This window comes from Parasteatoda tepidariorum, chromosome 7 (assembly GCF_982258835.1).
Source record: "Parasteatoda tepidariorum strain Cologne lab strain chromosome 7, Ptep-v5.0, whole genome shotgun sequence".
Classification (NCBI taxonomy): domain Eukaryota; kingdom Metazoa; phylum Arthropoda; class Arachnida; order Araneae; family Theridiidae; genus Parasteatoda; species Parasteatoda tepidariorum.
This window is the reverse complement of record NC_141761.1, coordinates 96,345,601-96,365,765: the sequence shown is the minus strand read 5'-3', so window position 1 is coordinate 96,365,765 and position 20,165 is coordinate 96,345,601. Positions and strand designations below refer to the sequence as shown.

Here is a 20,165-nt window from a genome sequence, read left to right as displayed (position 1 = left end):
GAGTAGTGTCACACTTTCACCGTACTACAAACCCCTCCTTGACATCTGTCACGCTACATTATAGAAACATATGCCAGCATTTCAGGAACAAAGCACATGTTAAAGATCAAGTTCAGTATTTTTTTTTAAACAAAAACTCTAACTATGTGTTTTAATGTCATTTGTGGGCCCAACAATCATTTGATGAGTTAATATAATGAAGTTACTATTTTTATGATGAGAGAGAAAAAATGTCCCTCGACCGTCCAATAAAAAGCGGGCACGTGTCGCAAGAGTGTGCCACCTAGTGGTGATGGAAGTGGTCTAGTATTTGGCAGTGTGAGAGTTGCATAAAAAAAATCTGTTCCTAGCAAAGCGAGATTATGTCCGACCTCTCTGACCTTAAAAGAGACCTGATAATCGGAGCTCGCCTCGCTGGAGCGTCCGTGTCCAGAACAGCGAGCCTTGTGGGTGTTTCAAGGACCACTGTATTAAGGACTCTGTCGGCATACACAAAGTTGGGTAAGGTGTCTTCTGCGAAGCGCAACAGCGGCATGAAGTCGAAGTTGGACAGCGATAGACGGGTGTTGAAGAAGATGGTCACTCGAAAACGCAAGACTACCCTGCCAGTGATAACGTCCGAGATGAATACCCACCTTCAGAATCCTGTATCCATGACAACTATTCAACTGGAGTTGCATGCTGCTATCATTCATGGCAGAGTAGCTATTCCAAAACAGTTAATTTCAACGAGGAATGCTTTGAAGAGACAACAGTGGTGCCAAGACCACCTAAAATTGACACAACTGCAGTGGGAACAAGTAATCTCGTCTGATGAATCCACTTTTACACTATTTCAGACCACCGGACGTGTGTTCGTGTGGCGAACGCCGGCAGAAGGATTTCATGTTGACTGCCTGGTTCCAACCTTTAAACATGGAGGTGATTCTGTGATGGTGTGGACAACGAAAGGCCCGTGGATTTGGGTCTCTCGTTGTCTTGAGGGGGGTGGTCAAAAGTGACCATTATCGAAGCATTCTCGCAGATCATCTTTACACTATGCTTCGTACTCTCTTTCCGGGAGAGTTTCCTGTGTTCAAAGATGACAACGCCCCTCTTCACACGTCTAACTGCGTTATGGTTAAATGAGCGTAATTATGAAGTGGAACATCTAACGTGGTGTCCTCAGTCCCTGATCTCAATATCATTGAGCCTTTGTGGTGTTTTTTTAGAGAAAAAAATCCATTCTCGGTTTCCTCCTACGCTCACACTCTCTGAACTCGAGACGGCCCTGGAAAAGGAATGGCTGCAAATTCCGACGAACTTTGTTCAAGACCTTTATTTGTCAATCCTACGTCGAATGCAAGTTGTCATTCAGGTCAAAGGTGGCCCAACTCCTTATTAATAAAAAATTTTCATGTTTTCACAGGTGTTCCTATTATTTTGTCCTATACCTGTATTTCTCTAATACAATGAGAAAGAAAGACCTCGTTTCTTTTTCGAGTTGGCAATATGGAAGTGAAATATCATTCGTGGGAGTTGTCTCGATCATGAAAGCGTAAACGTACATGTTTACAAATTTCCGAATGAAATTTTTTTGTCTCTCGCATGAACAACGAAAATCTGAGCGAAAAGAGTTAAAAGGTTAGAAGCGAAAAGTTCATATCAACAAATAAAATTTTCTACATTATGTTTCAATTATGCTTTTGCGGGTTCAATAATAATAATTTTATTCATTGAAAAATTAGCATTCATCGTACTGTTATGCTTTCAAAGCAAAATAAAGTAAAGAAATACATAAATAAAAAGCTTGCTCGGAGAGCAAAAGGAGAATGCGTAATAAAAGCACCGTCATACCTGTTTTTTTTTAAAGCAGAATAATTTTTCGTTTGTGTGTCATTTATTTCCATTTTTTCAATAACTTATTATTGACAAAAAAATTAAATTTTTTTAAAGACGAATTAATTTTAAAGAATTTAAGAATCGATTTGAATTCTTCAGATTTTATTCTAGAACACATTTCAAATAGGTTTAGCTGAGTAGCAAGCGAAGTGAACATGGTTTGCAAAGCAAACTATATGTGTTGAGGTGCAGCAGTGTAGTATAAAAACATTTCATCCTCTTATTTTAAATTTTCTTATTTTAATCAAAATGTGGGCTTTTACACTTCTTGCTATCCCCTCCCGCTCTTTTGTCAGAAACTGTCACAATTTCGAGATTCCTCTCTAAGAGGGACAATATTTATGAACGGACCTTAAACACAACTAGAAAAAAATTATAAAATGTGCATTGCAGTAATTGATAAAAAAATTTTCAATTATAGTTTTGTTGACAATTTCATCGCAAACGAAATCTATAACCTATGACATTTATCGTAAGGTTGAAGAAACCGGGGCATTTGCCCAGATTGCCTATAGAACTAAAGCTTCTAAACTTCAGTTTTGAAAGAAGGCAGTAGTCTTCGTGGATCCTTATTAAAAGCAAAATTAAAAAGAAAGATATATTAAAACCTTTTAACATAATTATTAAAGCAAGAGGACAATTGTTTGAAATTAATTTTCTGTTCCTAGTAATTGTCATTACGCACATTCTCTTAAGACATTGTAATGTGATTTTTATAACTCTTCCAGAAAGCGCCAAAACAGAAACTAATTTCTATTATATATAGTTTGTAGATAAATAGCCTGGTTATAGGGACGTCGGGCTCATGTTAGTGACTTCGAATCCCACCGGCCGAAAAGTCTCCGCGTATTAAATGGTGACTGATACATGTAAAATCTGCCTGTGTCACAAAGTCCTTGAGGTTCCCATAGCAAATCAATTCCTCTGAGGGTATTGAATTGGGGATTAAAAGTTGTTGAACATCATCCGCTGTCTTGGGAGTGGTTGCACTTAACAATGAGCTCCGTAGTAATAAGTCTAATATAAAATAAAATTTGAAAAAATGATGGAAAATCTTGAAGATTACTCGTGGACCTTTCTTTTATTGTTCAAATACGAGTAGAAATTGAAAAAAAAAATGAAAACGAAACCCGAATAAAAAAATAAAAAAAATTCTGTGAAAGAATAAACTACTTTGATTGATAATTTTACTGCGTTTGGTTCACGCACTCTCGATTACCATCGAAGGAGAACCTGATTGGTGAAATATGAAAGTTCACCAATCAAGTGTTCCTTTTTTTTGGAGGGTGATCCGAATTGTGTGAATCAAATGCAAGAAGAATGGTTCCTTTTTTTGTTTACTGAGTTCTGACGCTCGTTAGTGAAACAGTAAAAACGAAAACCTTTTTTTTGACTATTGCAATATGCAAGCTAAAAGTTAGTATCCGTAGCAAGTAATGTTTTAACATTCGTACTCTGCTCATGTCTTTCGATTAGATATGGCTGCGCTCATCAGAACGTCGTGCGTTGTCCCTTCTTCAAAGGTAAACAAACAGATTATCAATTTTCGAATTACTATTAATTTTGAATTACTCGTCCTGATATTTATTTTCAACTGTAAATATAACCAGTTCGATTTCTGGTGTACAATGTACACAATACGTCTTGATTTCATTTTTTCTGATGCAATATACTAAAGCTAAATTGAATAAATGATAGGATGAATTTCTTATTAAATTTAGTCACGAGGCTTTTTTAACGTGTTTATGAGTAAATCTCTTTAATTGGGTTTGTTAAAATAGTTTTTTTTTTAAAATTCTGTAATGTTTTTTATAAGTAGTTCCTCAACTTGATTCCTTACTTTACCGGCTTTGTTGTTCGATATTTTTCTGCGGGTGTACAGTTAAAATTTCTGCACTTGCTTGTAAAACTTTTACAAAAATATAAATTAATAACATTTTGTTATTTATTGAGTAAAGTTACCTTGTTCCAACCTAGTTAGTAACTGCCAATTAAAAACAGGTTTTATTTTTCTTGATTCTTTGTGTATTCTGTTCTATATCGTTTCTACCAAAAAGAACGCAAAATTTCGACCCATATCTTAAATTTACAATGGGAAAAGTAATTGTAGTATTAACAATAATAGTGTTGTATTAACATTTGAAATCACACGGAAAATGTACTCATCTTACTGAACATGTAATGGCTCTTGCTTAATTATAAATAATTTATGCTATATAATTTTATGGCCTTTTTATGTAAACTGTTTTTTATATCTTCTTAATAATGCTAGTGCTAATCGTGGGGCGGATTAATCGTACGCGGAGCCCTAGGCCATTCAAATTTTTGGGGCCCTTAGATTTAATTTTTTCCTCCTATATTTTTTATTTATCCGAATACAAAAGTATTTATCTATCTTTTCACTAATTTTCTGGTTGTAAAATTGTCTTTTCATATTAGTTCTATAATTAAAATGGTTGAAAGTATGAATATCATAGTGAATACAAGCATATATGGGCCATTCTCCACTGTAAACATTCTAAACCTCAATTTTTACCTTACTTGTACATATTTTTAATTTATTCAATAATAAAGTACATAGGTTAAATCTTAAAAAATGAGATACAATAATAGTTATATTTAAATTTTTATTATGGAATCAATTCTTGAAATTTAGCATTGTACTTTTTAAGTTTTCTTGTTATAATCAACATATTTACATTTATTTCCTTAGCTGAAAAAATATTATAGCATTTCAATTTTCTTCTTTTTTTCATATATCTATATAATGCTCTTATTTAAAAATAAATTAAAAATTTAAAAATCATATTAAAATTGTGTAAAAAAATAAAAATTTATTTGAGCAAAAATTGGTTGTCCCGTGCATAACACTAAAACATGATCATTTTTATTTTTCTCATTTATTTTTAGGACGAAACAGAAACTGCTTCAATTTTACTTTCTTTCTCTTAGTACCGACTTATATTACAAAGGAAGTTCCTCTAAGTTTAATATTAGATAAAAAAATTAGCACTTGTTTTCATGTCCCGTGCATAACTTAGATTTCTCTAAAAATTGGGAAGACCAAAAACTCCAAGAGCATTTATAACTGTAGGTGGCTGAGTAACTTTAACAACTTCCTCATGTTGTAAAACACTTTATCTTCCCGTTTAGGCCATTTCCAATATTTTCTAGGCTTTTCCATGGCAGAAACTTCAATATCATTTCCCAGCACTTGCGTAACTTCTCCAGCATATAAACTATTATCAGATTTCACAACAACCCAATTAGCTCCAATACTTTTTGTGGTGTTAATTGCCCTGGTATTAAGATTTCTTTTTATTGGTGCTACAACATTTTTATAAAATTTTAAACCAGAAGGCGAATATGTAATTCCATGCATTTTAGAAATTCCTGGTATTACTCTTGCGTTGGCCCACATATTATTATCTCTGTTTATATCTTAATCTAAAAATAGCGTCACTGTAGTAGGTGGCATAGCTTTTTTTACAACATTTACAAAATCTTCCGCAGACTGCACAATTGGAACTGTCTTAACTGCCTATAACTCTCCTGAACTGTTTTAAAGTGTCCAAAACCTTATTGGTAAAAGATAAAAATTCTATATGTGAAATTATTGTGCAAATAATAATTACATACATTAATAAATATTTTATATTTTTTATACAATTTACTTTAACTTATTAAAGGAAAATAATATAATATAATAGGAAAAAGATTAATAACTTTTGAATCTGCACAATTCATTGAATAAAAAAAGTGAGTACCTTATCCTTTAAATATGCTTTTAGTACTTATAAATTATGTTTTTGCATAAGGATAAATACAATATTTAAAGGAATAATAATTTTTTTAACGAAACAAAAACTTGTCTTCATTTTGTTCCTTGTTCAAAAATTAATCTTTTATTTTTCACATTATTTTTTTAAAATTTTAATATAATTTGATCCATAGAGTTTTGGACAGGACAGTTTAAACCGTGGATTAATCCTTTCTTTCCTAAACCTTGCCAACTCTGATGCTTCATTCAGATATGTCACCAAATAATATTTCTTAATTTAATTTTCTCACCATTCTTCCAAACTAACTTCATCTTTCATTCCTGGTGCTGTTAAAAACTTATCTGGCCGGAAAAAAATTTATCGTACTAAATTAGGTGACTCTTCATCACTAATAGTATTTTTCTGACTAGCTTGCATGTTTAAGTCAAAATTTGTAGCAATTGCAGAAGCTACTGTTTTTTTTTTTTTTTTTTTTTTTTTTTTTTTGGTTGGAGATTTAGGTAAAGATTTTAATGATTTTCTCATGAAAGCTTGATAAATCTTGTAGTATTAAATCTAGTATTATAAATCTTGAAGTAATCTTGTGTATTATTCCTAAACTCTGTTTTCTTTCCTTGGTGATACAGTTGTAATTATCCTTTATAATGATTTATAAAACTTCTAATCCAGATCACCAAACTAAATTCAAACTATGAATTAGTGTTGCCACTTCAAAATATACATAATTAAATCAAGTGTATGCTTCCTTGTGTAATAAATTGCAGACATGTCCCGTGCATAACATTAAGTATGTCCCGTGCATAACACAGATAAAATAAATTTAGAATTTTATCAAATAATGTATTTGGAAAACATGTAGCATAATTGAATAGAAGTAATATTTATCAGTAAAGAAAAAAACATAATGACAATATACAAGTTCTAAATTCACAGAGTTTACGAAAAATAGAAGTCAGGGTAGAAATTAATCTTTTTTCTGAGTCCCGTGCATAACGACTATATTAAATCCCTTTTTTAGTATTTAAACTTTAATTTTTGATTTGTTTTCAATGCAGTCTTTAAGAAACAGACTTGTTTTGAATTGAATTGTGAAAAAAAAATTAATTACCCCATTATTTTACTATTTTTATATACTTCAAAGGCCTGCAAATGTCCTGTGCATAACAGGAGAATGGCCCATATATATAATAGTGAATGTATAAATATAATAATATATAATATGCAAAAATGAAACTGATTTGTTATGCACCTGCATTTGTTTTTTAGGACCATTCAAATTCAATCTTAAAAAACCGAAATTTAATAATTTAATTTCCTTAGGAAATGTTACGTAGAGAAACAAAACATTAATAAAACATTCTTTATGTATAATCTCCTCTTATCTACCTAATTCTAATTCTAGTGTCACAGCATCAAATATACACCTTCAATACAATCTCTTTGTTTTTCTGTTCTATGAAATTACAAATGTGTCAAATACATTAATATAGTGTCATATATCCACGCCCAATATAATCTCAGTATTTTTCAATTCTCTGTTTACTCCTTTTAAATCACCTTAATATATAGTTTAAAACCAGATTATTATCAGTTATCATCAAACCTCTAAAAATGAAAAAAAATTCACTGAGAAGCAGGTGCAGACGTATAACAAATCAGTTCTATGTAAATATGTATTTCTCGTGAATATATTTATTCAATTTGTTAGAGTTATTTCAATTCAATTGACTGATTAATTTTCTTTTATGTAAAATTATTTAGATGCATTTGAGACAAATATATGGAAGATGTTCTTCCTTTCAACTTCTAAAGCAAAATTACCCATCTGTATCACAGGTACAATCCATCAGCTTTGTTTCCTTTATATATTTTATCATTTTTAATTCTCAATATATGCATTTGATCGATTGATTTGTTCAAAATATCTATTTCTACTTTCTATTTTAAAGACATGCTGCTATTCTGCTCCTCAAAGAAAAGGTTTTATTTCTCAGATTGTTGACAACATCAAAGAGGATTTGAACAGAAACAAAGAGATGAAGGTGATAAAAATAAATAATTTATATTTTTGTATAAGATCAATTCAGTAATTTTTTTCTCTTTAGTTTTTCTTATTAGGTTGGTTTGAAAGAGATTTTGGAAAGCCTTCAAACTTTCTGAATTATGCCAACTTTTTAAATGTATTAAAGATTTCTAAGAAATAGTTTCGAGCCACATACCAAGTTTTTCATCTAACATATCTGTAAATGATTATGTGAATAAAAAAGCATTTTAAATGATTGAAAAATAACTGAAGAGTGATTATATTCTGTTAATCGAAATTTTACATTTTGTGATTAATAAAGAGTGGAATTAGTAGTAGTTTTGATTGTCTAAAAGGAGATAATTAAGAGAATTTCACTGATTTATTTTTGTTAAGTTATAAATTCTATGAATTTTACTAAGTTATTTTGTTTTTAAAACATTATTAAGCTTATGAATAATAATTTATTTATTATGAATATTTTTTGTGTCCGAAAAATATAATTTGCTCAAAACTGCAGTCTTTGTTGCAGAACAATTTGGTCATTTAGGGTGAAAATTTTATATGCTGTTAATCTTTTTTGTTTCATTATATAGGAATTTATATACATTTGATATTAAAATAATTAAGTCTGCCCTTTTTATTTGAAAATTTAGTGCCCAAAATAAAATTATTGGTCATTTAAAAAAATTTTAAGAATTTAACTATTCAGTTTTTTTACAATGCACACGGTTATTTGTAATTAAATTTAATAAAGTTTGAGTGATTTTGTAGTTAAATTAAATATGATTAAAATATTTATTATATATATATATATATATATATATATATATATATATATATATATATATATATATATATATATATATATATATATATATATATATATACCTGGAAAGTCATGAATTTCGGTATTGAACGAAATTTGTCATGCCATGTCATGATTTTTACTATTTTTAAAAAAATCATGGAAAGTCATGGATTTAGGTCAATGAAAAATCTAATTTTTAAAATGGAATATATCCCCCCCCCCCTATTTCAGGAGTATTTCTTTCCTTTCCAAGAAAAGCATCTTTAGAATATACTTCTGCAGGAGAAAAAAGAATGATTTGCTTTTGTATTTTTTTCAGCTATTTTATTGCTTTAACTCTTTCTTTACTTTGTTTTTAAAATCTATAAATATGCAGAGCATAACAGTTTTGGTTATACCTATAATTTCAATTAATGTTATTAGAATGCTTTTTTAAATTTATTGTTGTGTTTTTGTCAGGGAAAATAGTAACTTCATTACGTCATGAAAAATCATGAATTTTAAAATTTTGCAGATACCATATATATATTAATATATTATATTCAATAAGGCTAGAATATTTGTAAGTAAATTATTTAAGAAAGTTAAGGTTAATTTGTTGCAGAACATTAGATATAATTTTGATTCAAGGTTTTTTTTTTATCTAACTTAAATTTTTATGTATTACTAACAATAGGATCTGATAGCAATCTATTATTAGTAATCAGAGGCTGTAAATTTAAAAAAGTAACATTTTGTAAAGTTGTATATTGACTCTTATCACAACTTTGTTTATTCATATTCAATGTTATTTTCTCCATTAAGTTATAAATTTTTATTTATTATGAATTATTATTGAAGATTAATATTTTACTGATTAGGAAAACCTAAAAAAATTTAGAGAAGAAGCAGAGAAATTAGAGAAATCTGAAGCTCTTCAAAATGCAAGGAAAAAATATGTAAGTCAATCAAGTTTTCAAATGTTGTGCAAATGTTTATTGATATTGATTGAATGTTTATTGTTTTTATTTCTGTTTTAGAAACTAATAGAAAAAGAGACTTCTAAGAGTACTGAACAGATTAAGGAACAATTGGAAAGTCTTAAAGGTAAATTAAAAGAGGTAAGGTTGAACATACTGTGTTTTAAAGGATTAAATTTTCGAATTTCTTACAGAATCGTGAAACAAAAAATACATCAATTTAGAAAGAGACTCAGAAAAGCAGAATTTTCATTAAAATGTCCAATTTTACTTTTCAAAATTTTAATCATTCAGAATCTATCAATTTGTGGTGGAAAGATTCATGTGGAAGGAGAATTCTTTAACAATTCATATGTTTCAAAGTTGTAATGTACACATTAAATGTATTTTACATCCCCAAATATTTTTACATAAAGTTCTTTGAAGTCAGTATTTAAAACTAAATTTTGCCATTTATTTATTTATTTATATGCGAAAGCGTGCTTTTTACGTTTTTCTATTCAAAATTTTCACAATTCATTTTGGCGTACCGTTGGTCCATAGCGTGTGAAAGCGATAATCATTGTACAGTCCGCAAAAAAAAAAAAGGATATCACCCTGAATAACTTTCGTTCTAATGATCCGATTTTCACGAACTAAGTGTCAATCTTAATGGTTTCTGGGGTGACCTCAAATATGCTAATTAATTGGTGCTAACTATTAATTAAGTTACGAAATCAGACACAAAAACGCACTTTCTCTGAATAAACATCTATTTTTTTTACATATTTGGAATCTAGACACTTGAAGACAAAATTTTAAAACAATTGGGTCGTAAATTGGGTTGCAATAAAGGTTTATATATTTGGCGATAGTCCAGAAAACCGCCAAAAAAAGTCGCCTGCGCAAATAAATATTTTAAGATAACCCATTGACTGATTCAAAAGAGAAACGCTTAATTTTACTAGGTTGCTAGGGAACCAATTTCTGACTGTAAAAAAATTGAAATAATGTTTTGTAATTGCTCTGAGAGGTTTAATTAATAGTTAATAGAAAACATCTCGAAGTTTCTAGGCAATAGACAATTTTTAAGTGCATTTATGTCCAAAAAGCAAAAAAAAAAAAATTATTTTATTCTCCTTTGAAAGAATCAATTTATAAGTTTTTAGAATTTAAATACATGAACTTTTTGTCTGATATTATTTAGATTATGCTATTTTTGCTATGTTTATTCGAGGATTTCATACTAAAATCAAATTAACATAACTTATACAAAATTTTAGCTATATACAAAATTAGCTATATACAAAATTTTAGGGATAATGATTTTTACAGCTTTAATCGAGTCTTCTAGGCATGAAAGTTTGAAGGAAAAAAAAGTGCTTGAAAAATAAAATGTAGATTGTATAGTAATTATAATGCACATTCACAAGGTTTTCTATAATTTACGATATTTCTTTTTTCTATAACTCAATGAATTGCTGAATGTTTAGTGACATTTTAAAAACATTGAAATATTTTATGTTTAACAATAAGATATTGAAATAATATGTTGCATATTGTATGATTCATTGTTTAAAAAATTGCTTCATTTTGCTAGATATTTACGTTACATGGTTTTCTTTGGATAAAGATGATTAGCAAATAGCATCCACATGTTTCGATACATTCTGAAACTTACGTTCGCAAATTCACCATAAAATGTCACACAGCATATTCTTCAATTACGATAAGCTACATTTGCCACCAAATACTGCTACTATGATTATTTTCATTTTCTTATATATATATATATATATATATATATATATATATATATATATATATATATATATATATATATATATATATATATATATCTGATATGATACTCTCTTTTTAAACAGAGCTCGTAAGGCCCTTAAGATACTGAAATGGGGGCACGAAAACTTAAAAGATTTTTTTTTCCTAATGCCCGCCTGTGTTAACATCCATCAATTCAGGCATCTACAGGGCGACAGATATCTGTGTGACCTAAGGATTCCTAACGAGCATCAAACATTCTCAAAATTAAGTGTTCATTCACTGGAAAATTTAGTGTTTATTCAATTTAAGAACTGTTCCTTCACTTGGTTATCTTACTACTTATTATTTAAACCGCCAAAAGCTTAAAACAATATTATGTAAGTTATCTAAATTTTTTTTACATAATTTGCATTTATTAACAAATATGTCGACATGCAATGACGTAATGACGTAAAAATGACATATTTGTTATTAAAAACAAATACGTCATTTAGCTAAAATTACAAATTTTGAAATTTTTATGATTTTTTCTTAATGACAAGCTAAGCTTAAGTATTCCATCACTGGTTAGTTTACCCTATAAGATTTTGAGAAATTTGCGATGTTGTGAGAGATGCTTAAAAATGTTGACTATGTATTTTTATTAATACAGTAGAGAACCAATTATCCGGGATGCTCGGGACCATCGCTATCCCGGATATCTGAATTTCCCGGTTTTCTGGATCGACCAAAAAGTGTCGTTAATCGATGTTTTATCGAACCCGAAGTACAAGGAAAAAGTGTAACGCATAAAGTAAGAGAAAAAAGAAAGGTACTCCTAACTTTAAAAAGAAAAAAAAAAAATGGTAGAAATATAACATTTAAAAGAACAAAAAAATTTGCAAGTTTAGACAAGAAAATCAAGTTTAAAAAATACAAAATTCTCATATTTATTTTTTAAAAGTAATTACAATTCCTAAATTAAATAATATAAACAAAACCAATGATTAAATAACGCAATATATTTTATACCTAATTTTTCGGGGGAAACGATAAAATAAAAGGAAAACTTATTAATCTAAATAAAAACACTTGAAAATTATCGAACCGAAACGATAATTAAAAAAGGCACTAGCATAAATATTAAAACCCGAAACAGGGCAAGATCAACGGAATTCAAAAAAAAAAAAAAAAAAAACCTAATGATAAAATTTATGAATAAAAAGAATTAATTTATTGAGTGCGAAATTTATCGCGAAAAGAAAAAAAATCAAACGTAGTGGAATCAGAAAAACAAAACTGCAATCTGCTTCATAAAATAATCCTATGTTTAAAATAATAAACAATTCTCCTTTTATTTTATTTTTTTGTTGATAAAAACAAGATTTTTAATTACAGCAGATGTGATTCCACACCAAGAAAAACTTGTAATTGATACCGCACTTCCAAAGAATAAGAATTTATTCAAAAGAAAAAGATTTTATTTTTATTAGTCCATGTCAAATAAAATATTTTTCTCTTTTCTTTTTCTGTTCACTGATATGCATGCAATGCATTTTCCCCACCCCCCTCGTAAATCAGTCAGAAAACGAAAGCAGCATGCCACACCCTTGAGTTCAATTGACGGCCTAAAGGAAAAAATAAAACATTCCTCCCTTGCCTGCCTTCAAGGTCACGGTGGAAATGACGTTTCTCTGGGTAAACGGGGAAAAAAATCTTCCCCTTCCTTACATTTTCCTCTACTCAACTTCAAGGATGAGTCCAATTTCCGCTTTTTTCGTTCTAGTTTAAAATGGCGGGAAATTTCCGGTTTTCTGGTTTCCCGGTTATCTGGATACCGGATAAATGGTTCTCTACTGTATTTATAAAATATATATTCAAGAAATTGATGAATATTTTATTCCAAATTTATTCATTCGTATGCATATTATTGAAATTTTATCAGTTATTGAGGAAAAAAAACTAAAAAATAAAAAATAATCACATTAAAGAAGCACAATCTGTTGTATAATCATATTTTATCAGAAGCATGCTTTTATAAAACTCCACATTCTCTGAATAAAATGTATTTTATTCAATAAAATGTTTTATTCAAATTTCTTTACTAAATTGCAAATAGAATTTTAGACGACTAAAAAAGAAACATCGCATTTTCTAGCTTAAAAAAATAAAAATGAAAAGATAAGCAAACGATTATTAGCGAAAAAAATATGAATGAAATTTTATGCTAAGCGCGCAAAGTCAAGTTCCTCACAAGTTTATCACATTTTAATATTTATCGCCCCATTTAATCATTTCTTCATTGTCGCCAAATTATTTTTTAAAAAATAATTAATTTTAATTTTTCTCAGCTTCTAATAAATAAAAACAGTTGAAACTTTAGATTTTTCAATTGAAAAATATGTAGATTAATATGGTATAAAAAAATTCATACCTTGTAATTCAAAAATTTTTCATCCTTTATTTAACTAAATAATAAAAAATAATTAACAATTATTAAAAATTATTTTTTTCGTGAAATTATCTTTGGGTAAATGAGTTTTATGACTGGGTGAAATTTTCTTCGAATTGCTTTATTAGTTTTTAAAATATGACTAAAAACGTAAAAAGTGAAATTAACATTAAGGGGTACGAACTTTGGATCGCTCTCCTGACCAAACTATGGGGACCATATTTCCCAGATTGCGGCTAACCCCTATATTTTGAAGGTTAAAAATCAAAATATGTAAGAAAAAATATATGTTTATTCAGAGAAAGTACGTTTTTGTGTCTGATTTCGTAACTTAATTAATAGTTAGCACTAATTAATTAGCATATTTGAGGTCACCCCCAAGAACCATTAAGATTAACACTTAGTTCGTGAAAATCGGATCATTAGATCGAAAGTTATTCAGGGTGATATCTTTTTTTTTTTGAGGACTGTACATGTTTGATGGAATACTTGCGAGTCCGTATGTGCGTCTACTGAGCTGGGTTTGGTGAGATTATTGCCTTCTCTTATGCAACTCTGCTGCATTTTGCAACATATTCTCAATTTCTGACTTCCTTTTCCACTCTCTGATATCAAACCGAAAAATCTCTCGATCATTTTATAACGGCTAATATAATCAAGAAAAGATTTCTTTGTTAGAAACTAGTTATTTTCTCCTGATCATCTGAAGTCTTTGAAAATGTTTTGCATTTTGTTACTGTATATAGTGCTTAAAAATTTTTTTTGAGTGCTTAAAAAGTACTGAAAAGGTGCTTATTTTTTGTTGAAAGATTTGATTACACTCCATGTAATAGTACTTGAGCGCAATGTCGCAGGAGGCCCGAAAAAATTCTGCCAGAGGGATAAAGAGAACCTATCGATATTGGTCAACGATTACCGCCTCATTGGGTTTGAGGGAAAAGTGGCTACTAAGTTATTAGAGTCTATCAGTCACTGGCTACTAAATGAAAATTGAATTTTTCAGGACTAGTGTGTTTTTACATTATAAAACTAAACAATCAATTTGATTTCTTAAGTAAATTTACATATTTGATTCAACATGATTTAGCTGTTTCTAACATTATTCTCTAATATTTAGTTAATCTAATATCATATTGTATATCGTGATTAGCTTTCTATCATTGCTATTCATTCATTAATAATTTTTATTTAATATATTCTCAATTTATTTATTACTTACAACACATTTTAGGTTTGTATCATTGATAATTCTTAGTTTATAGTATTTGTTTCACATATTCTTTATGATATAGTTGTCTATTATTTTAATCACCTAATAAAAGTATTTGCCCTAAAGGGACTTAATGAGGCACAAAAGAGTGAAATTGGTCGCAAAAGTCGAGAGATAACTGAAGAATTTGCCAAGTCAGCTAAGATGGCTGCTGAAGCAATTGCAAAGCAAGGTGAAGAACTCGGAAAGAGCACTCCTATGAGAGCAGTTGCAGAGGTAAATCATGAATATTATTAAAATCATATAAATGTCTGGATTAATATTTATCAAAATGTTAATAATATTCTTATATTTCTAATGTATAGAATGATTTCAATTGAAGCTTTTTGTTTCAAAATGTTATGCTATTTTCTTTTAAGAATTAGATTATTTCTTTTAAGGATTAATATTTATTAAAATGTTAATGATATTTCATTTTTCTAATGCACAAAATTTGAATGAATGATTTCAATTGATGTTTTTCAGTTTCAAAATGTTATGCTATTTTCTTTTAAGAATTAGATTATTTCTTTTAAGGATTAATATTTATTGAAATATTAATATAAATATTTTCCTTAATACTTTCCTTCCTACGACAGGGTGTAAAGACTGTCAGGGATCAAATTGAAGAAGCTCAAATTACTGGTTCTAAAGTCTATCAAGCTCCAAGTATGTTTTGTATAAATTATTAATTTTGTTGCTTTTATATTTAGAGTTTATGCTGTTTTGTAACTGTCGTTAAAATTTTTAGTAAAATTACGTAAGAGGAGTGAAAGATCTGAAATGGGTGAAGAAAGAATTATTGAACCTAACAGGTAATAGTTAATAAGTTGTTTGATTTTTTGAATTGATTAAATTACAGAAATGACCACTTTCATTTCATGTTAAGGTGTAATTTTTTTTAAAGCTAAAGTTAATTCAAGTACTGTTATTTGTATGCTTTTTAAAAAAGCTTTTGTGTGGTCATTTTCATCTTGGATTTTTTTTTTCTTTTCAGGAATAGTGAGTCTTAATGTAGTCATATAATGTAGAATTTGCCCGTTATCATATATATATATATATATATATATATTTACATAATACTGTGGAACCCCAGTTTTATGTTGTTCGTTTCATATGTTATATCTTTTCCTGCGTCATATTCTGCTGTTCGGTTAGCCAAAATTATTGTCCCTTTATCTGTGAGAGGTTCTTTCCCAATTGATACCAAATCAGAAAGGTTGTCGGGTGGGCGAAGCCCAGTGTTTGTGGCTGTAGGAAGTATTGAAGCTTAAATTGTAAAATTTGCGAGTGGAATTTTTTACAGCAAACTTCAACTTTTGAGTCTTGGTTTTTTTGCAAACTTTAACTCTTGAAATTCTCCAATCATTTCTTTTTTCCATGATGCCGGTGATCTTCAACTTCTAAAGCAAATATAAATGTTCTGTAAGCTCTGAATTTGATTTCTAAATGTTTGACAGTATCGACTAAATGCATTACAATTGAATTTAATAATGTTTATCGGAGTTAACTGCTTCTCAGTATCCAATAGACAGGGTTAGTCCTACGTCATCAACAACGTCACTAGCTCTCCTCGTTCCAAACAAAGTTTTGAACGGAGCGAACAATATGGCGTTTCTCATGTAGTTAAAAGTGGGTCAACTAAATCTTTGAATATATTAATATAGAGTCGAATTTAACCACTGACATGGCAAGAAAAAGTGTTGCATATATTAATATTACGTTAATCTCTTTTTATGATATTAATTGGAATAGCTTATTAATTGCAAATGATTATGAAAACTTTTTGTATTTATGATTGAGAGAATTTGTATTTAATATTTACCATATAAATTGTATTTATAATCTGGAGATCGGAAATTTGTGAATTTTATTATTTGGAAAAAGTTATTTCTAATTTATGTTTAATTTTTCTTAAAATATGTATATTATATTAAATCAGTTTTTTTTATAATATTGAGACAACTTATTAATTGTAAATAATTATGAGAATTTTAAAACAAATTAAAAAGTTATGTAAGAAGCATGAATAAAGTCAGATAAATTAGTGAAAATTATAAAGCATTTTAGATACACGTTTTTAAAATAGCTCAAATTAATTGGTAATTTTACTAAAATGATAGGAAGTAAAAAAAAAAAAAATTATATAAACAAAAGAGTTGACAGGTCTTAAAACATATTTACAACCAAATTATGAAATAAATATGGATGACTTGAATGTTACGTTCACTGCAACAAATAGAATATTACTATGAAGATAATTTAAAAAATTTTGATTTAGACTGTCAAATGCAAATTTTATTCTATAAAAAGTGATAACAGTAACATTTGCCAAAATAAAAGCTGTATAACTAAATATGCATACATACATTAAAGAATTAAGTTTCTAAATTAAAAAATTTCTTAAAAATTTGAATTATATTTATTTGAAATGCATGCGAAATTAATATTAAATAAGTAAAATTTAAACATCTATGTGAATACATAGATTAATAAATATGAATGTTAAATAAAAGTTTCTGTATGGGATAAGTATGTTTTAAAGAATTCTAAAAAAATTCATGTTGCACTTTCTTATCGAAAAAAAATAGGAATCTGAGATTTTAAGATAAATTCATATATAACACCTAAAAAAAATTGTTCCTCTCACATTTTAAAATGAAAATTAGAAATTTAAAATTCTAAAATAATTTAGCTATTCTATGTATTAAAATTCTGGAAACTAAACATAATATTGACCCTTTTAACATACCACTACACTGTACTATGATAACACTACACATTAATATAGCACTACACTACTAACGTTAAGAAATAATCTAATATTATTATTGGATAATAGATACCTTATTATCTAATTATAAGGTAACTTAATTTTCTCAAATAATTAATGCATAAAACTACAGTTAAAAACTAATTAATGATGATGTTGACAAATATAAACAAGATAAAATCTCAAGTCAAAATAAATCTGAGTTTAAACTAAAAGTCTGTGCAGATTGAAAATTAAATAAGTTTACATAATTTATTCCTATTTAGTAGTTAAAAACTAAAGCTTATGAGAATTGGCATCAATAATCAGAAAATCTTAAGCAAACAAAGTTAACAATAACTACAAATTTTATCATCAGACATAATTAAATAAACAGACATATTAGTATTGATAAATACAATCTAATTATAGATTAAAAATTAATTACAAAACGTTTTAAAACAATGCATGCCTATCCATAACTGAAGAAAAAAATTAGATGTAGGTCAAGAATATGTAACAAATTCTAAATAAAATAAGACATTATTGTAAACATGAAACAAGAGTTAAAAATATTGAGACTTAGATTTTTATACATCAAAATTAAAGATAACTTGACCATTTTGAAACTTTTTTTTATAGCATTTAATGCGCTTAACTCGTAAAATCTACTGATACTCCGTATAAGGAAAACTACTTAAATTAGGAATAAGTCCCTTAGAAGCGCTATATAAATTTATTTATTTCAATAATAAACTAAAAATCTTGCCGTCTTAAATTCACATAGGAAATGCCATTGAAATGGTTCGTTCGAAAAATTGTTTGGAACGCGTTTGGAAGGAGGCGGGGTTTAACGTCATAAAATACATCATCACTGTCCCTGTCTATAGAAGCATTGCCCCTTTAGAATAAAATTGCCTGTCTGAAGATCTTCCAAAGCTGATGACACGCATATTGAGTGCAAAACACAACTTATTACTTTTCATTCCTTCAATATCTTATTTAATGTCTGCTCCTGATGATAGTGATGAAGATGAGCAAAAAATATCACAGGATGTACCCACAACTGATCAAGAGTTTGAAAGCATAAAAATTCTGAAACATTTGCGAATGTAAACCATAAAGACAATTTGCAAACAATAGTAAGTATTGAGAGAGATATTCCTGAAATTGTATCTTAAAACAAAAAGGTGTAAAGATTACACATTTTTTAGTAATTCATCTTGTAAGTGTCAATTTTCGAAAGATATACTCATATTCCCTCCCCCCCCCCAATTTTACGTTATCCTTCTTTATGCATTTTTTAATATCTGATGGAAAATTTTAAATCGGAGTTCCACTGTGTATATATATGCATAATTTTGTGATATTGAGTATAAATATTTAAAAATTTTAAAAATCTACTTTTTAATGTTGAAATTTATTTCATTTAAAATCAACACAATTACTTTTTTATTACTTTAAAATATAAGTTGAAACTGCAGCTATTTTGTTTTATAAAGGCTGTTGTTATTAAGACTGATACTATTTATATTTAATTATCTTTTAGTGAGGCCACTACCATAGAACTTCACAAGGACTCAAAATGGTTTCAAAGCTGGCAAAATTTTCGAGAAAATAACCAATATGTTAACAGTAAGTATAGGTAATTTTTTTGTCATTCTTTAAATGTACAATATTACAATAATTTCTGAATCTACTTAAACTCTTAATGTTGAAGAAGTTGTTAATCGATTTTAATTTTGTATATTTTATTAGAACTGTTAAAAGGAAAACACTTTATTTTTTTTCTCCGAAAAATATAAAATGAATTTACGCAGATAGATTTTAAACATTAATTGTTTTCTTCTCTTTTTTTAATCGATCTAACTAGCTATTTAGTGCATTGAAGCCTTGGAGTTAAAGCCTTTCAGCATTTTCAAGCACCTTTTCTGACAGGGTGGATCCATTTCTTGTAATCTTCTCTGTTTGGGCTTCCTTATACCAGTTCTTAAAAACTTTTTCCAAGTCATCATACGGAGATATGTTAAAAAGAGTTTTTCAATTTTACTTATTTTCCAAATTTTTCAGCACTTAGCTCTACTGAAGCTTCTTGCTTAAAATCATTTGCAAGGTTTAATAAATTATACCCAAAGATTTAGCACGATCAACTTAGCGCCATGAAATTCTTTAGCTTTTTGACAATCTGCCTTTTCGGCAAGAGAGCAACTTTTTCGTTTTGACATCTTCTTTTGAGAGAAAAACTTTGACAAAGTTTCGACAGTGCGAAAAATGAAATGACGCTCAAACGAAACCAACTGAAAGTCTGAGGATGTTTGCTGGCATGGAAGCAGAAGTGAAACCATTTCTGAATTAGTAGAATTGAAGAAATGACTGTGCTCCTAGACAAAACGTTTTTTCTTATCTGTAGATCTCGTGGAAGTCTAACAGTACCGTTATTGGCAGTTGTCTCTTCTATCCTTCAATTCTTTGTCTTTTGTTGACTTAGAGTGCTTGAATAATTGAAAAGCGTT

The 20,165-nt window shown here is 28.6% G+C and overlaps 2 protein-coding genes across 3 annotated transcripts in view; both read left to right on the top strand.

The window, feature by feature from the left end:
• Positions 1 to 362: 362 nt before the first annotated feature.
• Positions 363 to 1,001, top strand: LOC147807339 (uncharacterized). The gene has a single exon (XM_087168895.1). The coding sequence runs from the start codon at positions 363 to 365 to the stop codon at positions 999 to 1,001; it is 639 nt and encodes a 212-aa protein (XP_087025021.1).
• Positions 1,002 to 3,146: 2,145 nt separating this feature from the next.
• The window catches only part of LOC107449738 (mitochondrial import inner membrane translocase subunit TIM44), a 35,157-nt gene continuing 18,138 nt past the window's right edge, over positions 3,147 to 20,165 (top strand). Inside the window, exons 1-9 of one of the 2 annotated variants that reach the window (XM_087168310.1) lie at positions 3,147 to 3,404; positions 7,425 to 7,499; positions 7,613 to 7,705; positions 9,358 to 9,435; positions 9,517 to 9,597; positions 14,988 to 15,137; positions 15,500 to 15,569; positions 15,652 to 15,715; positions 19,202 to 19,287. In XM_087168310.1, the coding sequence (XP_087024436.1) occupies positions 3,360 to 3,404; positions 7,425 to 7,499; positions 7,613 to 7,705; positions 9,358 to 9,435; positions 9,517 to 9,597; positions 14,988 to 15,137; positions 15,500 to 15,569; positions 15,652 to 15,715; positions 19,202 to 19,287 (742 nt within the window). In that variant the 5' untranslated portion in view covers positions 3,147 to 3,359. The remainder of the gene's footprint in view (positions 3,405 to 7,424; positions 7,500 to 7,612; positions 7,706 to 9,357; positions 9,436 to 9,516; positions 9,598 to 14,987; positions 15,138 to 15,499; positions 15,570 to 15,651; positions 15,716 to 19,201; positions 19,288 to 20,165) is intronic. The other variant, XM_087168311.1, reaches the window with a different exon arrangement.

What these genes read in the sequence shown, in the direction of transcription:
- LOC147807339 (XM_087168895.1), top strand. Translation starts at nt 363, where the DNA reads ATGTCCGACCTCTCTGACCTTAAAAGAGACCTGATAATCGGAGCTCGC.